Genomic DNA, 21,007 nt, shown 5'->3' with positions numbered 1-21,007 from the left:
TGTCCGAGTAGCTTACACTTTCCCACACCGCTCCTGTGTGAAGTCACTATGACAAGCCTGGGTTCACACAGGAGCGGTGCGGGAAACTGCATGTGATTCTAACAGGAATCAAACCACATTCACATACAGATCACATGTAATACTTTGCAGTGCGATTTGAGCCCATTCATTTTGTATGGACTCAGATCGCAATGCAAAGGTATTTGTTTCAGGTATCAGATCATTTACACAATTACTCGTAAATTACGTGTAAATACTGCGTATCGGTGCAACCCTACTTTTTATTATATATCTATGAATTTTATATAAAAAAGTTTACACATTTATGACATTCTTTGTTTTTCATCAGTGGTCTCCAAACTGCAGCCCAGAGGCCACATGTGGCCTCTGCTTGCTTTTATGCACACCTTATGGCATTATTTCCCCCACTTTCAACAACACTGGGCCATAGTTCCTGCCACTTTATTCCTTCTACTGACATCAATGATGAAATACTAGTCCTGACATTAAAGATGGGACACTAGTCCTCCCACTGATGCACCCTATTCTTCCCTTCTCCTAGTGACACCAAAGGTGGGGAACTATATCTCCAACTGACAGAAATGATGGGACACTATTCCTTCCACAAACACCAAGGATGGGGCAGTATTCCTCCCATTGACACCAACACTGGTGCACTATTCCTGCCACTGACACCAACAATGGTGCCAGTAGTCCTCCTATTGACATAAATGATGGCACACTATGCTTCCCACTAACACCAATGATGAGGCACTATTCCTTCCTGTAATACCAAAGATGAGGAACTGTTTACTCCCACTGACACCAGGTCATTTTCTACTACTTGTTACAGTCCCCAAAAGTTTAGAAGGTTTGAAGACCTCTGTTATATATGGTTTTTATAAATTTTTAACATTCTTTATCATTAAAAAAAATGTATTGAGCCAGTCAGTGCCCACAATTGGGCACTGACTGGCACCATCATGAAACAAATTAAATCAGTGATGCCCAGCAATGCCATCAATCAGTGTTATCAGTGCCACTCATCAGTGTCCATCAGTGTCACCCATAAGTACTCATCGGTGCCACCCATAAGTGCCCATCTGTGGCACCTTATCAGTGCCTGTCATTGAAGAAGAAAATGTACTTATTTACAAAAAAAATCAACAGAAACAAATAAAAAACATATTTTTTTATTTGTTGCAGAAAAAATTAAAATTGCAGAGGTGATCAAATACCACCAAAAGAAATCTCTATTTGTGGGAATAAAATGATAAAAAATCAGTTTGGGTACAGTTTTATGACCGTAATTGTCGCGTAATTGTCATTCAAATAGCTACAGCGCTGAAATCTGAAAATTGGCTTGGGCAGGAAGGTGCCTAAGTGCCTGGTATTGAAGTGGTTAATCTCTGGAGGTGTTAGGCTGCGAGAGAACAGAGGAGAGTGATATCCACACAGACGGTCATATTTCACAAGTAAAGAAGAGCCCAGGCGTGTTCGCAAACAACACGTGCAGAGCCCGCCAGAAAGTCAGCACTGCAGAGCGCTAATCACAAACAGTGAGACATTGTCCCGATGCGTAGCTGCAGAGATTGGGAAATGTCTCGCTGCCTGTGATTAACGCTCCACAGTGCCGACTTCCTGACGGTCTCTGCATGTGCTGTTTGCGAACACGCCTGAGCTCATCCTTATTCACAAACGAGTCTGATCTCTGTAACAGGGATCCACCACATCTGGTAAGAGGCCAACTTTAGTTAAACATCATAGTTCAAGGCATTGGATATTACTTACAAGTGGAATCCATTAAGACTTTTTTGCAATACTCTGGCGCTTTTTAGCATTGGAATGTGATGCAGAAAGTTGTCTGAAAGTTTCTTTCAGTTGTCTGAAAGTTACTATTAACTGCATTTTTGCTCATGTATATGAACTGTGTGCAATGCAATTGATTATCACATAAGTCACATATCATATTTCTTTTATTTTATATACAGTTTTTTTTTATGATTTCTCATCTTCACACATTGTTTTGAGCATTATATAATGTCACTTATGCACTTATTTAATATTAGTCTTAAGGGATTGCAGCTATTTAATTCACATATTGCTGTGCATATACTAGTTATTTTTAGTTTGTTCAAGTTTTTGTGTCATACACTTTAACACAGGAAATAGCGCACCATTTATGTTATTATTAATAAATAATAACATAAATGGTGCGCTATTCCCTGTGGATATATAGGATAGATGGGATTTGTTCTTTATGCTCTATGAGTGATACACAGATTGTGCTGGCTTGCTGTTTTGTATTTTGTTGCACAGACGCATTTTTTAACGCTGCCCAACGCACCCCAACAGATATGATGTGAATGAGCCCTAAACAAAAAAAAATATATTAAGCTACAGGTCATAAATATTACACATATTATTATACATATTACACCTGTCTATGTTTACACTAGCGTCAAAAGCAGATGTTTCATCAGCGTTTTTAAAGCATGACTTTACTGTTCCCCAAACATCTCCATTCATGTCAATATAAATGGGCTACAAACGCACTACAAATTCCCCAATGCCATTTACAGTGCACTTGAGATGCGTTTAGAAAGTGTTACTAGTTGAGATGATAGTACAAGAAAACCAAAACAGAGGAGGCATCTAAAAAGAGTTTTCAAATGCAAACGCTTTAAAAACATGTCACACATGCACAAAAAAAGCATCTTAATGCAATAGGCGTGCCATTGCATGTCTATTTGTAGCCTTAGTGTACATGCTGTTGTTTATACCTACTGTAATTATTTTCATTTCATACAGTACATCGGGCCCAAAGCAGCAAATTAGGAAAACTCCAAGAAAAAATGTGAAGGTGTCGCCCATAATAACCATATTCCAACTGGCATTGTTTTCATATAATAAACAAATGAAATCCGACATCTGTTTGGAAGCAATTGGCAACACCTCCGCTTTGCTTCTTTTCATTTTTTCATTCATTCGTTTTGTTAGGATTATTCTAGCCAAGAACAAGAGAGCTATTTTATTCATCTAATTTAGCTTGTTCTCAAATATCTAATGCATAGCTAAGATGCGCGTCCATTTGGCACTTGCTTATGCAAGGTATCTTTTCATTTAGAACAACATATAAATTGCATCCACAACATTTTCAATTATGTAGTAGTTTGTACTGAGTATACTGCTAGAAGTAAATTAGAGATGTGTTTCACATTTCTATGAAGGTGCAAAGGTAAAAGTTGGTCCAGGAGTTGCAGATTTGTCAGAAAGTTAAAGCTGTGTTAAATCCAAAACCAAAAATGTAATATATTGCAGCTTACTTTTCATTTTTTCCCCCCTCTGTTTTCACCTGGTGATCTGGCCAGTAACACACCTCCTGGATTAGAGTGCCCCCACTCTGGATGAAGGTGCACGGGGAGGTACCTTTTCCCAGCAGCATTGATAACCTTGGGGGAGGGTAGTGTTAGATGCACAAGCAGATTTAAGTACACTAGAAACTGAAACCAAACCAACTAATACTTTATAAAGCATTACAGCAACAGTTTGTTTCCTTTTGGGATAAGGCTCTTTTTGCATGGGGTGGACTCTGTCCAGCAGTTCCACCTGCTCAGTGGGGGATCTCGCCGCTGGTCCCCACTGAGCAGGTGGATAACAGGTCTGTGTCTGCTCGGCTATGCATAGCAGATGTGGACATATACAGCTTGCTGCTCTCTATGGGGCAGTCAGATGGAAATGGACTACCTGTCCGTTTTCATCCAATTGTCATTCAATCTGATTTGCCGGACAGATGGGGAATGTTTTTTAGTGGACTGGATCAGATCAGACGCCGCCGGGTGACAGCAGACACATATCCGCTGACATCTGCCTCCCCTTAGAGAACAAAGGGTGGTCCGATTGGGTCCGTGTGAAAAACAGCAAGGCAGACCCGATCGGTCCTCTGGTGTGAAATGAGCCTAAAGGGTTTACATAAATAAAAACTGATACATTTAAGCACCCCTGCCAGTGTTAAATAATTTTTCTTATCTCTGTAACTGATACATCTGCTGGTGAGTTTGAATGCAGCCATCACATCTAATAATTAGTAAGCTGCAATATAATAAGTGTTTGCTTTTGGGTTTAATACTGCTTTAATCAAAGTGAGACATGAAGAAGAACCAACTCAAAGGACACATCATGCTAACTGTAAGTTTGGTCCCTTGTGTTAACTTTTATTTTTAGCTAAACTTAGGCTGTACATTTTATACTATTCTATAGTTAAAGAGACCCTGTCAGGTGTCAAAGGAAGGCACTACGGTGTGTGGTAGGGAACAATGGGCACTTCCCAAATACTTTATACATCAATGGTGGCTGTGGCGCTAGATAAAAAGGGAGGTAGGACGTGTGGGATGTCAAGTGAGTATACTACTTCTGCTACCATTCAATTTTTCAAAAAATCGTATCTCTTTCAAAAATGCAATAAACAAAGCCTCATTTATTTTTTATTTTTTACTGCCTTTTATTACAGAGGGACAATTACGTGTTGATGCAAATATTTCTGTTCATCATCCTGGAGAGCCATATGGAGTAAGGACAGAAGTTAAGAACATTAACAGCGCTCGCTTTTTGGCAAGAGCTATCGGTAATGTAACTTTTTCTTACAAATTAAGAGATGTATATTTATGTACTGTTTTAGAATGTCTTCTTTAATGGTCTCAGTAGAAACAAATCACAGACAGTCTTTCGCAGTGCTTTTAATTTGGTTCTAGAAGCATGCTCATACAGTCCCTATATTTCACTCTATGCTAAATAGAAAGTGAATATTACATTGCCTAACACTTCTCAATAAATCCAGATTGTAGAAAATATTATAGATCTTAGTGTTTTGTTTAAGCTGACCATATGCAGTGAATATGTTATCGTTTATTATGAGATATGACAGTACCACCTCACTTTCACAACCAGTTCCACTAGACCACTGGGCACTTAAACGCCCTTAAAGTGGTTGTATACCCAAATTTTTAACTTTTACCTACAGGAAGGCATACCTGTAGGTAAAAAAAATATCTCCTAAACCTGTACGGTTTAGGAGATATTCCCCTCGGTATGCACCGCTGACTGCAGCGGCGCATGCGCACAAGGGGATTCTCGGCCTGAAAATCCGGCAGTGGCCGGCTGGCCGGAATGAAATCTCCCGCGCGCATGCGCGGGAGTGACGATATTGCGGCTCCGGCCACTCACAGCGCCGGAGCCGCGATACCCGGAAGAAAAGCCGAGGGAGCATGTCGGCTCCCTTGGCGTGGATCGGGCCAGATGTCGGGGCCTCGTTCTAAGGTAAGTATTTCATAATGAGCTAGTATGCGGTGCATACTAGCTCATTATGCATTTTGCTTTGCAGGTTTAAAAAAAATCAAAAAATTGCGGGTTTACTACCGCATTAATAACCAGACCAATTTTCAGCTTTCGGTGCTCTCACATTTTGAATGACAATTACTCAGTCATGCAACACTGGACCCTTATGAAATTTTTGTACTTTTTTCACACAAATAGAGCTTTCTTTTGGTGGTATTTAATCACCGCTCGGTTGTTTATTTTTTGTGCTATAAAAGAAAAAAGACTGAAAATTCTGTAAAAAAATGAATTTTTCTTCGTTTCTGTTATAAGATTTAGCAGATTAGTAATTTTTCTTCATAAATTTTGGCCAAAATTTATACTACTACATATCTTTGGTAAAATAAGTACAAATTGGTGGATATTATTTGGTCTTTGTGAAAGTTATAGAGTCCACAAGCTATGGTGCCAATATCTGAAAATTGATCACACCTGAAGCACTGACGGCCTATTTCAATTCTTGAGACCCTAACATGCCAGAAAAGTACAAATACCCCCCAAATGACCCCTTTTGGGAAAGAAGACATTCCAAGGTATTTAGTAAGAGGCATGATGAGTTTTTTGAAGTTGTCATTTTTTCCCACAATTCTTTGCAATATCAAGATTTTTTTTACTTTTTTTTTTCACAAAATTGTCATATTATCAGTTTATTTCTCACACACAGCATATGCATACCACAAATTACACCCCAAAACACATTCTGCTATTACTCCCGAGTATGGCAATACCACATGTGTGAGACTTTTGCACAGTGTGGCCACATACAGAGGCCCAACATGCAGGGAGCGCCATCAGGCATTCTGGAGCACCCAGGCCAATTCTGACATTTCTCTCCTACATGTAAAAATCATCATTTATTTGATAGAAAATTACATAGAACCCCAAAACATTATACCGGTATATGTTTTTTTAGCAAACACCCCGGAGAATACAATGGTGGTCATTGCAACTTTTTATCTCGCACGGTATTTGCGCAGCAATTTTTCGAATGCTTTTTTTTGGAAAAAAAACAGTTTTGTGCTTAAAAAAAACCCAGTAAAGTTAGCCCAATTTTTGCATAATGTGAAAGATGAAGTTATGCTGAGTAAATAGATACCTAACATGTCACTCTTCAAAAATGGCACACGCTCGTGGAATGGCGCCAAACGTTGCTACTTAAAAATCTCCATAGGCGATGCTTTAATTTTTTTACTGGTTACATGTTTTGAGTTACAGAGGAGGTCTAGGGCTCTAACGTTCGCAGCGATACCTCACATGTGTGGTTTGAACACTGTTTTCATATGTGGGCGGGACTTACGTATGCGTTCGCTTCTGCATGGGGACAGGGGCGCTTTAAAAAAAAAAAAAAATTCTTGTTCATTTTACTTTATTTATTTTAGTTTGACATTTTTCCCCCCAAAAATACATTTTTTTATCACTTTTATTCCTATTACAAGGAATGTAAACATCCCTTGTAATAGGAATATGGCATGACAGGTCCTCTTTACAGTGAGATATGGGGTCAATAAGACCCCACATCTCACCTCTAGGCTGGGAAGTCTGAAATAAAAAAAAAAAAGGATTCTGGCTTTGATCGTATTGGCGAGTTGGTAGAAGCACAGGAGGGCGGGGGGGCTGTCTATGGCTGGGTATTGCAGGGTATCACCGAATATGGCTGGGTATTGCAGGGTATCTCCGAGTATGGCTGGGTATCTCCAAGTATGGCTGGGTATCTCCAAGTATGGCTGGGTATCTCCAAGTATGGCTGGGTATCTCCGAGTATGGCTGGGTATCTCTGAGTATGGCAGGGTATCTCCGAGTATAGCTGGGTATCTCCAGGTATGGCTGGGTATCCTGTGGACCCGGCGGTCACGGATGCTCTCGAGTGCGCGCCCCAGGGGGTGCGCGAGAGCGGAATTCTGGGAGGACGACATATGACGGCCTCTTAGAGTTAAACAACTGACCTGTAGCCGTCATTCGGCTATGGGCCGGTTGTTAAGTGGTTAAAGGATAAGTGCATCTTTTCAAAAATATTATAAATGCACATCTTTTTGCAGGTAAAAAAAAAAATGTGCATTTATTATTTTATTTTATTGGGAACCTGCAAAGCATTGCACCCATGATCAGCAGATTGTGGGTGTTATGCAGGACTCTTGTAGACTCTGTGTGTAAGCTGTCTGCTTGTACCTCAAACAAGCATTCAGTTATGCACTGACAGGAAATTTCAGTGAACTGCTCAACAGCGCCGCGGTAGTTAATTGAGAACTACAAACCAACGGCCACAGAGGCTGACGGTAGTTGTAGTTTCCCATTCTCAGAATACTGTGAAGGAGCAACACAGCCACCGTCACAACAGGGATCGCAGGGGCAGCTGCAGCACTAACATGTTACACCCAGAATATGGGTGTAACATGTTAGGAAATGTGAACTTATCCTTTAATTCCAGTCAATCAGTCAATTTTCTTCTCAACTACCCCCCCCCCCCCCCCCCCCCCCACCCCGTGAATTTTCTGCAGATTAATTTTACAAACAATTGTCAACCTGGAGAAGCATTTCTGCAACCAAAGTTACCAAATATTGTCACAAATCTTTTCAATTTATTCATACATTATTTAGTTATTGTTTGTTATGCCCACATTTTATGCATGACTGGTAGTCTTTATCCTTTAACAATAATTAGACTATTGAGCATCAGTAAGGGCCTGTGTTGACATGCTTTTATTCACTTCAGATGGGTTTTGCAGTCAACTTGAAGGAGGCCAATTGCATGCCAAATCCACCTGTCAGTTAATTTTAAATTATCTTTGAAGCATCTCAAACTGATGCAATCGACCTAAGCCCAAAGCCCTTGACACATGGGGGATAAAAACAAGTACAGACAGTGTCAGACAGAAATACTGGTATCTGTTCTCCGTGTATGCAGGTATCTGTGCTAACCCCTGATAGTTGTCTGTTTTTCCATAGAGATGAATAGAGACATACAGTTGCTTATAAGTCTTTTTCTTGTCAAATTTGTTTATCGATTTTGAAAATATAAACATTGGTACATTTAACATAATATTGATTACATTAAATGGTAGCATTGGTTGAATTTACATGTCAGATTTTAGTATTTCTTGTAGTTGCAAGCATTTAAAGATTTAAGTAGGCTATATGTTTTTAGAAAGACTAAGGTGTTACAATCAATTTTAACAATTATATAATCAAGAGCAACAAAAAATGTAAAAGTTGTTAAACTTTTAACTTTTAGGCCGCGTACACACGCGCGGACTGTTCGCCCAACCTTGTTCGGCAAACAGTTTGTCAAACAGTCCGCTCAAAATTTGCATGAGCGGACTTGCCCACACACGAGCGGACTGTTTGACGAACAAGGTTGGGCAAACAGTTCGCTCAACTTTTGAAATGAACGGACTCGCCCACGTAAGGAGGCAAATCCGCCCATTTCGAGCGCGTGTACAGGTAGGCGGGGCCCGCGAAGGAAACTTTGCGGGCTCCGCCGCCTGGAATGAGCTTAAAGGGGAACCCCAACGCCGAAAAAAATCGGCGTGGGGTCCCCCCCAAGTCCACACCAGACCCTTGTCCGAGCACGCTACCCGGCCGGCCAGGAAAGGGGGGCGAGCGAGCGCGCCCCCCCTCCTGAGCCGTACCAGGCCGCGTGCCCTCAACATGGGGGGGGTGCCTTGGGGAAGGGGGGGCCGCGCGGCCCCCCCACCCCAAAGCACCTTGTCCCCATGTTGATGAGGACAAGGGCCTCTTCCCGACAACCCTGGCCGTTGGTTGTCGGGGTCTGCGGGCGGGGGGCTTATCGGAATCCGGGAGCCCCCTTTAAGAAGGGGGCCCCCGGATACCGGCCCCCCACCCTATGTGAATGAGTATGGGGTACAATGTACCCCTACCCATTCACCTGTGAAATAAAGTACAATAAAACACACAACACAGAGAAAAAGTATTTTATTGCACAGCCGGGGGTCTTCCGTCTTCGGGGGTCTTCTCGCCGGACTCCTCCGCTATGTGTGTGTAGCTCTTTTGCCAGCGGAGGAGTCCGGCTTTCTTCCTCCCCGCCGCCGGCCTCTTCTCCCGACTTCGGGGGTCTTGTCCCCCTCTTCGGTTCTTCTGCCGGGCCACCGCGCCTGGTCCGGTGGCCCGGTCTTCTGTCGCCGCCTTCGGTTCTTCTGCCGGGCCACCGCGCCTTCTTGTAGCTCTTTTACAGGCGGTGGCCCGGTCTTCTGTCGCCGCTGTCGCCTTCCGTTCTTCTTCTTGTTCTTCTTGTTCTTCTCCAGGAGATGTTGACACGTCGCTCCCTCCGGCCGGAATGCCAGAGCCGCCCTGCGCTGTGACTTATATAGTGACAATGGGGCGGGGTCACATGGTATATGTCACATGGGTTGGTCACATGGTGACCCCGCCCCCTTACGATGTCATAGTCCCCATGTGACATCAACCCATGTGACCAACCCATGTGACATATACCATGTGACCCCGCCCCATTGTCACTATATAAGTCACAGCGCAGGGCGGCTCTGGCATTCCGGCCGGAGGGAGCGACGTGTCAACATCTCCTGGAGAAGAACAAGAAGAACAAGAAGAAGAACGGAAGGCGACAGCGGCGACAGAAGACCGGGCCACCGCCTGTAAAAGAGCTACAAGAAGGCGCGGTGGCCCGGCAGAAGAACCGAAGGCGGCGACAGAAGACCGGGCCACCGGACCAGGCGCGGTGGCCCGGCAGAAGAACCGAAGAGGGGGACAAGACCCCCGAAGTCGGGAGAAGAGGCCGGCGGCGGGGAGGAAGAAAGCCGGACTCCTCCGCTGGCAAAAGAGCTACACACACATAGCGGAGGAGTCCGGCGAGAAGACCCCCGAAGACGGAAGACCCCCGGCTGTGCAATAAAATACTTTTTCTCTGTGTTGTGTGTTTTATTGTACTTTATTTCACAGGTGAATGGGTAGGGGTACATTGTACCCCATACTCATTCACATAGGGTGGGGGGCCGGTATCCGGGGGCCCCCTTCTTAAAGGGGGCTCCCGGATTCCGATAAGCCCCCCGCCCGCAGACCCCGACAACCAACGGCCAGGGTTGTCGGGAAGAGGCCCTTGTCCTCATCAACATGGGGACAAGGTGCTTTGGGGTGGGGGGGCCGCGCGGCCCCCCCTTCCCCAAGGCACCCCCCCATGTTGAGGGCACGCGGCCTGGTACGGCTCAGGAGGGGGGGCGCGCTCGCTCGCCCCCCTTTCCTGGCCGGCCGGGTAGCGTGCTCGGACAAGGGTCTGGTGTGGACTTGGGGGGAACCCCCACGCCGATTTTTTTCGGCGTTGGGGTTCCCCTTTAAGCCCATTCCAGGCGGCGGAGCCCGCGACGTTTCCTTCGCGGGCCCCGCCTACCTGTACACGCGCTCGAAATGGGCGGACTTTCCGAGCGGGAACAGTCCGCTCATTTCGAAAGTACAGCGGACAGGCCCACACACGGGCGGACTGTTCGCTCAAACACAGTTTCAGCGGACAGTTTTTCGGAATTTCCGAAAGACCTTGTCCGTCCAACTGTCCGCTGAAACTGTCCGCTGAAAGCCCACACACGAGCGGACTGTCCGCCCAAACACTGTTCAGCGGACAAGGTTGGGCGAACAGTCCGCCCGTGTGTACGCAGCCTTAGAGTAATATGTAATAAAGAAATAATATTAATTACTACGAGATTCAGTTACTTATAATAGGACATTAGAGCTTACTAACTATTATTGTATTATAATTGAGCATTATAAAAGTGATTGTTTTGATACCATTCTGTTATGTAATTATAAATAGGAGAAGACAGGATAGAATAAGGAGAGAAGTAAAGACTAAAAGGAAAGTAATGATAAGAAGAGGAAAAGAAAAAAAAAAGTCTGGATTAGTAGAGGTTTCCGGGGATTTCTTAGTAACAATATATACAATATTTGCAGAGAACAAGCTGAGCAGAAAGCTGGTTTTAAAGTTCCCCTTTGGTTACATGATACACCTGTATTAAGGCCCATGAGAACCCCTGCTGTGACAGCTTGCAAGGGATCTTCTCATTCGCACCCTCTATCAGTTTAAAAAGAGCACAGCTGTATGGGGCTCCGGCCATAGGACCTTCTTATTCATTCACGGTGATCTGTAAGTAAATGAACTACAACTACTGTCTTCCACTGCGGCAGTTGGCTTGTAGTTCTTAATTGAATGAATTGCAAAGGCACTGATGAGCACTCTCATTGTTCATTTATCTTCCTGCTCTCCAGTAACTGTCTGCCCGTATGGAGGAGCCGGACAGGAGCCGGACATTGCACCTGCGAACTGCTAATTGTAGTTTCAATGCTCTGCAGGCTCAAAAAACTAATAGTAAATGCACATTTTTTTTACCTGCAAAAATATGTACATTTATTCTTTTTTTTTTTTAAAAGCCTTTAAAGACATAGCGCAGCAGTTAGTGTGACTGGGACTTTCAACTGGCCATCAGATAATGGGGCTAATCTGTAATTTTTTTTTTTTATCTTAGATTATGAAGTGAAAAGGCAAACTGAAATTCTTAATAATGGAGGGGTAATCCTAAATGAAACAAGGGCCTTTGATTACAAACTTGGGTAAGCAAAAAATATTTTTCATTGGACTGTGTTTATCATTTAGTACGCAGACAAGCCTAATGGAGTGGCTGCTGACTGCATATACAAATCCTATTATATATATTTTTTTTTTTTAGAATTAGACCTGTTGAATTATGATGTTATAACTGTGATATTTGCTTGTAATTGGGTGATTTAAAGCCCAAACGAACCTCCATTTTAAATAAGCCAAATACATTCCAAGTGCCTTAAAAAATAAAAGCATGAACAGTCTTCGTTTTTCTTTTAAAAGCAGCCACATCTTAAATATAAAATCATGTCACCTACCAGAAGCTGCAGAGATTGACCCTTGCTTTCTTCGGGGAGGTAGTGATCTCTTTGCAGAGATATGACCTGCTGAGCCTAGTGCTAGAGTCCCTCAGTCAATAAGGGGCATGACCTTTGAAAGCATCTCTGATGTGTATCTGTACAGTACCCGTTGACTGTTAGCAACAGAAATGTGCGACCCTCACTGTAGTTTTGGCAGACTTTTTTATACTTTTTTGTTGTCCAACCTTTATTGGTATAGGATAATAGGTCTGTCTCAGTGTGTTGAAATTCTGAGCGGACTGTAGTTTATGTATTAGATTTATCTTGTAACGCAAGTTCTAGAAATGTTACTAATAAAAAGATTTTAGTTGTTTTAGCCTGGAGAGAGAGTACATGGTTGTTATTTAAAATGATTATCCTGCAGTGAATTTCGTATCACATTGTAAAATAAGTAAAAGGCACACAGACACTTAACAAGATTCCTTTTAATATACTCATTCATTTGCTGTAAAATTTTCTTCTCTTTCATTTCCTGTTACCATTATATTAATTTGCATTGCCAGCTTTTCTTTATCATTAATTGTTTGCTCTAGAATTTTCATTAGAACTGCAACTAAACAATATTTTCTTATGCAAATTAAAATATTTGCGGTTTTACACTTTTTTTTTTTTTTTTTTTTAAGCGCCACCATACCCATGAGGGATAAGGAAGGAAAGCAAGATTACCGGTAAGCGGAAAATATAAAGAAAACACTCCTATGGCTACATCCATATGGGTATTTGATATAAAGAAAAAATTGGGCATAAGATAGCCCAAAGGTCGAACTTTAAAGGCACAATGGACGGTAGAAGATATAAAAAAAAAAATCTATTTTTTATTCCTAACAATGCATGGTATAAAAAGCAAAAAAAGGTAAAGAATTGAAAACATATACACAATACATGACAGAGATGAACATGCAGATTATACATAGTAGTGAGCCCCTGTGCATCAACACGTTTCGCCGTCTAGCTTCATCAGGACACTCAGGGATTGTTGGAGAAAAACAGGTCTTACTATCTAAAATAAAACACATAGATAAAAATTCATATGATAACAACATGTGTTAAAAATGGATCATCATCATATCCAAATGACATACGTGGCACACAAGTAGAAATACTGTGCATAGGAATCCATGAAAGATAATCTTATCCTTAAGGTTTCAAGTATTTCAAGTATTCTCATCGATGGTATTTCAAGTGCTTTTGGTATTCGTAACAGAAAGCCAGCTAAAACAATTCATTTATAATGATATAAGTCATTAGGAAAACAGAAAACAGTCCGAATGTTCAAACAAAAAATAATAATTTTAGATATGATGAAATAGAGAAATACTCCCGGATGAGAAAGAAAATATGACGGGTGGGGACATGAGTTTGGACACTGAGAGCCAAAAACCTGAGTAATATGAACATATATTTAAAACCAGTTCCATATATATGAACATTAAAGCAGAGAGCCCAAACTGCAATCAAACAAAGCAGTTGCTTAATTAGATCAAATTCAGCAGTCCCTCAGGGCCATCTAAAGGAAAAAGAAAGTATTATAGTGTAAATGAAGCATTGCGCTTATAAGGCTGCATAAGCTACTAAAGTTCATCTTGCCTATACTTACCATGACCAACAGGTCCATCCGGCATACCCCCTAAAAACAACCTGCATGCTCACCACACCAGGGTTGGATGAGGGGAGCTATTTATAGCCCTCCGACCGCACCCAAGACCCCACCACACTACAATGCACACGGCGCGGGTCCTACGACGAAGGACAACAGCACCGAGTGAAGTCATTCAATGATGTGGCGGTAGGCACGCCCCTATCTGACGCCAGCAAAAAGAACAGCATCATTAAGGCTGTCCACAGGAGGCATCAGATGCACAAATACACCAGAGGGTACAATGCTCCATCCCACATACTGCCATATAGACACAGGAGAAGCAAAAGGGGGGGGGGAGCAAGAGCGCACACATAGGCCAGACCAAAAACACAGCCCGTCCACAGCATTCAGGCATGATGCTGACCGCTTTTCTAGTAGGCTTTTGGCTAGGGGTTACAGTAGATCTTGCCTTTAAAAAAACACAGGATAAGTCTAGGGATGCACCTATTCAGACCAAAATGAACAAATACTTCAAATCACGCAGAAGCATTGGCACTTACTTTCAGCTGACCCAATACTCAATAAATATCTAGAGGTTAACCCGGAAATCACCTTTAGATGAGATCAGAGATCGTTTGGTGCAGAGTCAATATATAAAATCTTCCAATAAGCAATGCGATAGACCGGGGCTCTTTCAATGTGGATCGTGTGACTATTGTCACTTGCTCATTGAGGGCTCCTCTGTTCTGCTTCCCAATGGACAAACTCATAATTCGCCATCATTGCCAAATGAAAGGAATTGTATATATTATCTTTTGCCAATGTGGAGCATTCTTCATTGGCAAAACCATCAGACCCCTATGGAAAAGGATGAAAGACCACATGTATTATGCTACAGGTTGTCATGTGGTTTTAAACATAGATACAACCCCCATGTGTTCAGATTTGCTGCCCTTGATAGAGGTTCTATTACGACCCACGGGGGCAACTTTGGTCAAAGGGTTCTTCAGAAAGAAACCCAATGGGTATATAATCTACAGTCTACATAATTTCCAGGCCTAAATGACATGTTGAGTTTCAGACCTTTTCTACTATGTACTCCTTTTCCACATATCCTTTTCTAGGGAATATGTTTTTTGGGATCTGTTTGATCAATGTTTACCTCATTTTTTGTCTTTATAGCGCAAATGCCGAGATATTAACTCATAATAGGGGTATTGTTTTTCTTTTTTGAAAAATCAATACAGTAAAATCTTGGATTGTGAGCATAATTTGTTCCAGAAACATGCTTGTAATCCAAAGAACTTGTATATCAAAGCAAATTTCTCCATAAGAAATAATGGAAACTCAGATGATTCATTCCAGAACCATGTATTCATAAGTCCTTCAGTTTATAGTCCATATAAAAAGATTATAACAATGTGATGGGTGGTGTAACCATAAAATGTCCATCTACAAATGCAAGCCTCCACAAGGGGATTAGAAGCAAAATCCAGCAGGAGCTACAGAGTATAAAAGAGAAGAGAGGCGCCTCTAAGTGTATGATGATCCATTTTTAACACATGTTGCTATCATATGAAGTTTTATTTTAGATAGCGAGATCTGTTTTTCTCCAACAATACCTGAGTGTGTCCTGGCAAAGCTGGAAACGTGTTGACGCACAGGGGCTCACTACTATGTATACTCTGCATGTTCATCTCTGTCATGTATTGTGTATATGTTTTTAATTCCTTACCTTTTTGCTTTTTGTACCATGTATTGTTATGAATAAAAAATAGAAAAAATTTTATATCTTCTACTGTCCATTATGCCTTTAAAGTCCGACCTTTTGGGATATCTTATGTCCAATTTTTTCATTACCAGTAAGTGCATACTTTTAGCTTGGTTTAATAATTTACAAACATTTACTATAATTTATTTTTGCGTTTACAGCAGCTGCTTGGAGGCCTGATGTATGTGGAAGGATAGCAAAGGGTTTTTTAAAAATGTGTTTCTCGTGTATCTACAATATTTTTGATACATGTCTGGAAATAAAGGTAACTGTAAGGCTCGGTTCACATGCAGTGCATTTGGAAAGTATTCACAGAGCTTCACCTTTTCCACATTTTATGTTACAGCATTATTCCAAAATGGATTAAATTCATTATTTTCCTCAAAATTCTACAAACAATACCCCATAATGACAACGTGAAAGAAGTTTGTTCGAAATCTTTGCAAATTCATTAAAAATTCAAAAACGAAAAAAAAAAAAATCACATGTACGTAAGTATTCACAGCCTTTGCTCAATACTTTGTTGAAGCTCCTTTGGCACCGATTAGAGCCTCGAGTCTTTTTCAATATGATGCAAGTTGGCACACCTATTTTTGGGCAGTTTCTCCCATTCTTCTTTGCAGGTCCACTGAAGCTTCATCAGCTTGGATGGGGAGTGTCGGATCTCTCCAGGGATGTTCAATCGGGTTCAAGTCTGTGCTCTGGCTGGACTGGTCACAGAGTTGTCCTGTAGCCACTCCTTTGTTATCCTGGCTGTGTGCTTAGGGTCATTGTCCTGTTGGAAGATGAACCTTCATTCCAGTCTGAGGTCCAGAGTGCTCTGAAGCAGGTTGTCATCAAGGATGTCTCTGTACATTACTGCATTCATCTTTACCTCGATCCTGACTAGTCATTCAGTTCCTTCTGCTGAAAAACCTCCCCACAGCATCATGCTGCCACCACCATGCTTCACTGGAGGGATGGTATTGACCAGGTGATGAGCGGTGCCTGGTTTCCTCCAGATATGATGCTTGCCATTCAGGCCAAAGAGTTCAGTTTTTGTTTTATTAAACCAAAGGATTTTGTTTCTCATGGTCTGAGAGTCCTCCAGGTGGGCTGTCATGTGCCTTTTACTGAGGAGCGGTTTCCGTCTGGCCACTCTACCATACAGGCCTGATTGGTGGAGTGCTGAAGAGATGGTTGTTCTTCTGGAAGGTTCTCCTCTCTCCACAGAGAAATGCTGGAGCTCTGTAAGAGTGACCATCGGGTTCTTGGTCACCTCCCTGACTACGTCTCTTCTCCTCTGATCATTCACTTTGGCCAGGAGGCCCACTCTAGGAAGAGTCCTGTTGGTCCAAACTTCTTCCATTTACGGATGATGAAGACCATTGTGCTCATTGGGACCTTCAATGCTTCAGAAATGTTTCTGTACCCTTACCCAGATGTGTGTCAATTACAATCCTGTCTCAGAGGTCTACAGACAATTCCTTGGACGTCAAGGCTTGGTTTGTGTTCTGACATGCACTGTTAACTATGGGACCTTACATAGACAGGTGTGTGTCTTTCCAAATCATGTCCAATCAATTGAATTTACTACAGGTGGACATCAACCAAGTTGTTGAAACACATCAAGGATGATCAGTGGAAGCAGGATGCACATGAGCTCAGGTTTGAGTGTCATGGCAAAGGCTGTGAATACTTATGTACATGTGATTTTTTTATTTATTTTTTAATAAATTTGCAAAGATTTTAAACAAGCTTTTTTTACTTTGTCATTATGGGGTATTGTTTGTCGAATTTTGAGGAAAATAATGAATTTAATCCATTTTAGAATAAAGCTGTAAAATAACAAAATGTAAAAAAAAGTGAAGTGCAGTGAATACATTCCAGATGCACTGTATATGCAAATCGGAATGGGTTTCGAACCAACCTGTAATTGAGCCGATTCACACATGTCCAGAGCAGCCACGGTCTGTTTTTCAAGCAAGTCCTGGGCAATTTTAGGTCTGGTTCAGGTGTGAATTAAAGTAAAAATTCACACCTGAACCAGTGCACCGGACTCTTTTTTAAAACTGCAAACAGCAACCGGACACATGTGAACCGAGCTTAACTGTGCAACAGCAGCATGTGCTGCTAACTGTTCAATCACTTTCCTTGGTTTGTTCATGATTCACACTTTATAAATATACATTCATTTATATTCACCAGAAGTATGCTTTAGAAATCCAGTCTGGAGTTTTTGTACCTTTTTTCTTTAATCATATGTTATCATTATCATACAATTTCAAATATGTAGACTACCTCAATTGAATATATTATATCTTTTTTGTACAGTACAGGACACTGGACTTATAGTCAAAGGCCAATGGATTACCTGCAGGCTACTTTCATGTGATTAGACACTGACAAAAAAACTTTGTTAGGGCCACCCTACTATATGCTCGTATAAGCTTACCCACTCTGAAATAATCCAATTTTTGCTAGTGTCCTTATTTGGTGGATCTCTTCATTTTTAGAGAATTTTTATTTGTAACCATTCTTCTTTTCTTCTGACACTCCTATCAAGATCTACTTATTGCTCTGGGCTATCAATAAATTTCCAGATCAGTCCCCCCCAGGAGCTGTGCCTTTGGAACCCTACTCTGTGAGGCAGGTCTGTAATGATTGCTTCAGACACAGATACTATGCTAGACGTTCAACTTAAGATGAAGTGCAATGTGTGTAGTTAGCCACAGGTTAGGATACAGGTCATGGTCCAGTTCCCAGACACTGAAGACCCCCAAAGGGATACACCCACTGTGATGGCCAAAGCCTGGACCTCAAACAGTCCCAGCAATGTGGATAAGGTAGGACAGGCTTTTTCTGTATTTTAGGACTGGTTCCTGGCTATTGGTAGAAAACCCCCCAGTGCTTAGCAAACAATGAAGATACATAAGCAGAAGAATTATTATTCACTTTATAGTATTACTCCCTGTTATACTTGACTCAAATGTCTTTGGCACTTGGTGGCTGACACACTTCCGCTTGCCATAAACCACACACTGACACAGGCCCTGTATCACTGCCTGGGTTATAGCAACACCTGCATTCTGAACATGTAAAAAAACACCATTCCTTCATTATTCCGTGAGTACCCCACCAGGGCTGTCCTCAATTAAGCAATTGGGTATACGGACGTAAGGGAGCTGGGACAAAAGGGTGGAATAGTGCATGCCCTGCTGATGGCTTACAGGAAACTCAGAACACCTTCAGGGTGATGGCTTTTTCCTTTTGTCTCTGAGCAATGTCCCGTATTGATACCTCTCTTTAAAAAAAAAAAAAAAAAAAACTTTCAGCACTCCTAGCACCTCCAGTTTTCAGAAGCACTTTTAAAAATGTCCTTTGCTGGTCCATCCTGCAGCTGTCAACTGCTGCCATATCTATCTGTGAGACTGTTGCTAACTGGACAAGACTGGTGAAAAGAGAACAGGGACCTGTCTTTGATGACCCGATTCTTTTAGAACAATTATAGCTGGTGCCCTCAGCATTATTGATTTGTGTTGATGCTCTAGAGCAGTGATGGCGAACCTTGGCACCCCAGATGTTTTGGAACTACATTTCCCATGATGCTCAACTGCACTGTAGAGTGCATGAGCATCATGGGAAATGTAGTTCCAAAACATCTGGGGTGCCAAGGTTCGCCATCACTGCTCTAGAGAATGTACTATGCAAAGTCTCTAGAATTTCTCTTAAATCTATGCATATTCTCAGGATTTTATGGTTAAAAGCTTGGTCTGCTGAACATGCTGGTAGATGCGCCTGATAATCATGCCTTTTGATGGAGAACACCTGTTTGGGGATTGCCTTGATAAATCCATCAAAGAAATCACTGGAGGAAGAATAAGCTTCTTACTGATATAGCTACTACCTCTACTCCAAAACAAGACTTAATACTTCCTTTAGTCGCAAACTTGAAACCCTAAGTCCAACAAACCTGCCAAGAAGCCCTCCTTACCCCTTTGCCGAAGATGTCTGTTGTCATTTGCACCAGTCTGGATCCGAGACATCTGGACCTCTGGGTCCAATCTGTTTATTTCAAAGGGGTAAAAAACTGAATTTCTATTTCTGCCCCTCATCACTTACTATCTGCCTGAATAAGTAAATAAGTAAAAATAAGCAGATTTAGGCTGCATTCACACCTGAGCGTAGCGTTTTCAAGCGTTTTTTGCAGAGTTTTTTACCGCGATTTGCAGCGTTTTTTACTGCGATTCGCTGCGTTTTTGCCGCGTTTTGTCGCGAATTTGTGCAGGGCAAAAGGTGACCAATGTTAAAAGAAGAAAAACGCCCAAATCAGCCCGATTCGCGCGACAAAAAAGGGTCCGGAACTTGTTTGAGCTTCAGGCGTAGGGCTTCATGCAACTTGGAGTGGAGATGTGAACCATCTCCATTGAGAATAATGGATTTTTTCCCCTCCAGCGTTTTGTAGCTTCAGGCGTCAAGCTACAAAACGCTCAGGTGTGACTGGGGTCTTAGTGATATCTCTTTACTCTGAGAGAAAATCTACCTTCTCCAAGATCTACAATCGCATATGGAAGGCTTGCTTTACTTGGCGCTAACACAACTTAGTCCCAGAAAATACTCTGTTCTACTGCATACTGCAAGTAGTTTATGCTACCTTCAATATGATACAGTAGTGACAGATGCAGCAACACTTGGTATAGGAAATTGTTTGGCCCAATGAAATGTACAAAGTTACAAAAAAACTGGCATTAGGCTTTAATGAAAGAGCCTTTTCTTGTTTTGTACAGGAACAAGGACTTTTCTATTAAGGTGGTTTCTCTTGTCTACCTCAATGGGGAATTGTTCTCATATCTCCTAAACATGCCACAGAAATGTCCCTACACTGCTGGATGTTGTCAAGGCTGTCAGGGTCTGCCTGGCAGCCTTGGTCTCAGATCTGACAACTTATTTCCAAAGCATGTTCCCTTAACCACTTGCCGACCGCCGCACGACGATGTACGTCGACAGAATGGCACGGGCAGGCATATGGGCGTACCTGTACGTCCCTGCCTTCCCCCCGGTGCCAGCGGCGGTCGGTATCCGTGCAGGAGCGATCCGGGATGAGGGGGCGGCCATTCATTCATGGCCACCCCCTCGCGATCGCTCCTGACGAATGGGAGTGAAGCATTGCATCACTTCCTCTCCTGTAATGTAAACACAGGAGAGGAAGTGATGTAATCTCTCCTCCATGTCGGTATTTTTCGTTCCGGCACCGAGGAGAGAGGATCGGTGAGTTGCACCAACACGACACTTCACAGTAGAACATGCCAGGCACACTCACACCCCCCCCTTTACCCCCCGATCACCCCCCAATTACCCCTGCCCCCCCAGTCACAGTGACACCAATT

General features: G+C 42.3%; 1 protein-coding gene across 1 annotated transcript in view; it reads left to right on the top strand.

Moving 5' to 3' along the window:
* The window catches only part of GATB (glutamyl-tRNA amidotransferase subunit B), a 189,252-nt gene that overhangs the window by 91,079 nt on the left and 77,166 nt on the right, over positions 1–21,007 (top strand). Inside the window, exons 6-8 of the mRNA XM_077477034.1 lie at positions 4,511–4,624; positions 11,859–11,943; positions 12,915–12,959. Coding sequence (XP_077333160.1) covers positions 4,511–4,624; positions 11,859–11,943; positions 12,915–12,959 — 244 coding nt within the window. The remainder of the gene's footprint in view (positions 1–4,510; positions 4,625–11,858; positions 11,944–12,914; positions 12,960–21,007) is intronic.

The sequence above is a fragment of the Lithobates pipiens genome, unplaced genomic scaffold (assembly GCF_037356315.1).
Source record: "Lithobates pipiens isolate NorthernLeopardFrog02 unplaced genomic scaffold, aLitPip1_a1.2 Scaffold_13, whole genome shotgun sequence".
NCBI lineage: Eukaryota > Metazoa > Chordata > Amphibia > Anura > Ranidae > Lithobates > Lithobates pipiens.
Note: the sequence above shows the minus strand (reverse complement) of the source record. Positions and strands in the feature narration are given on the sequence as shown.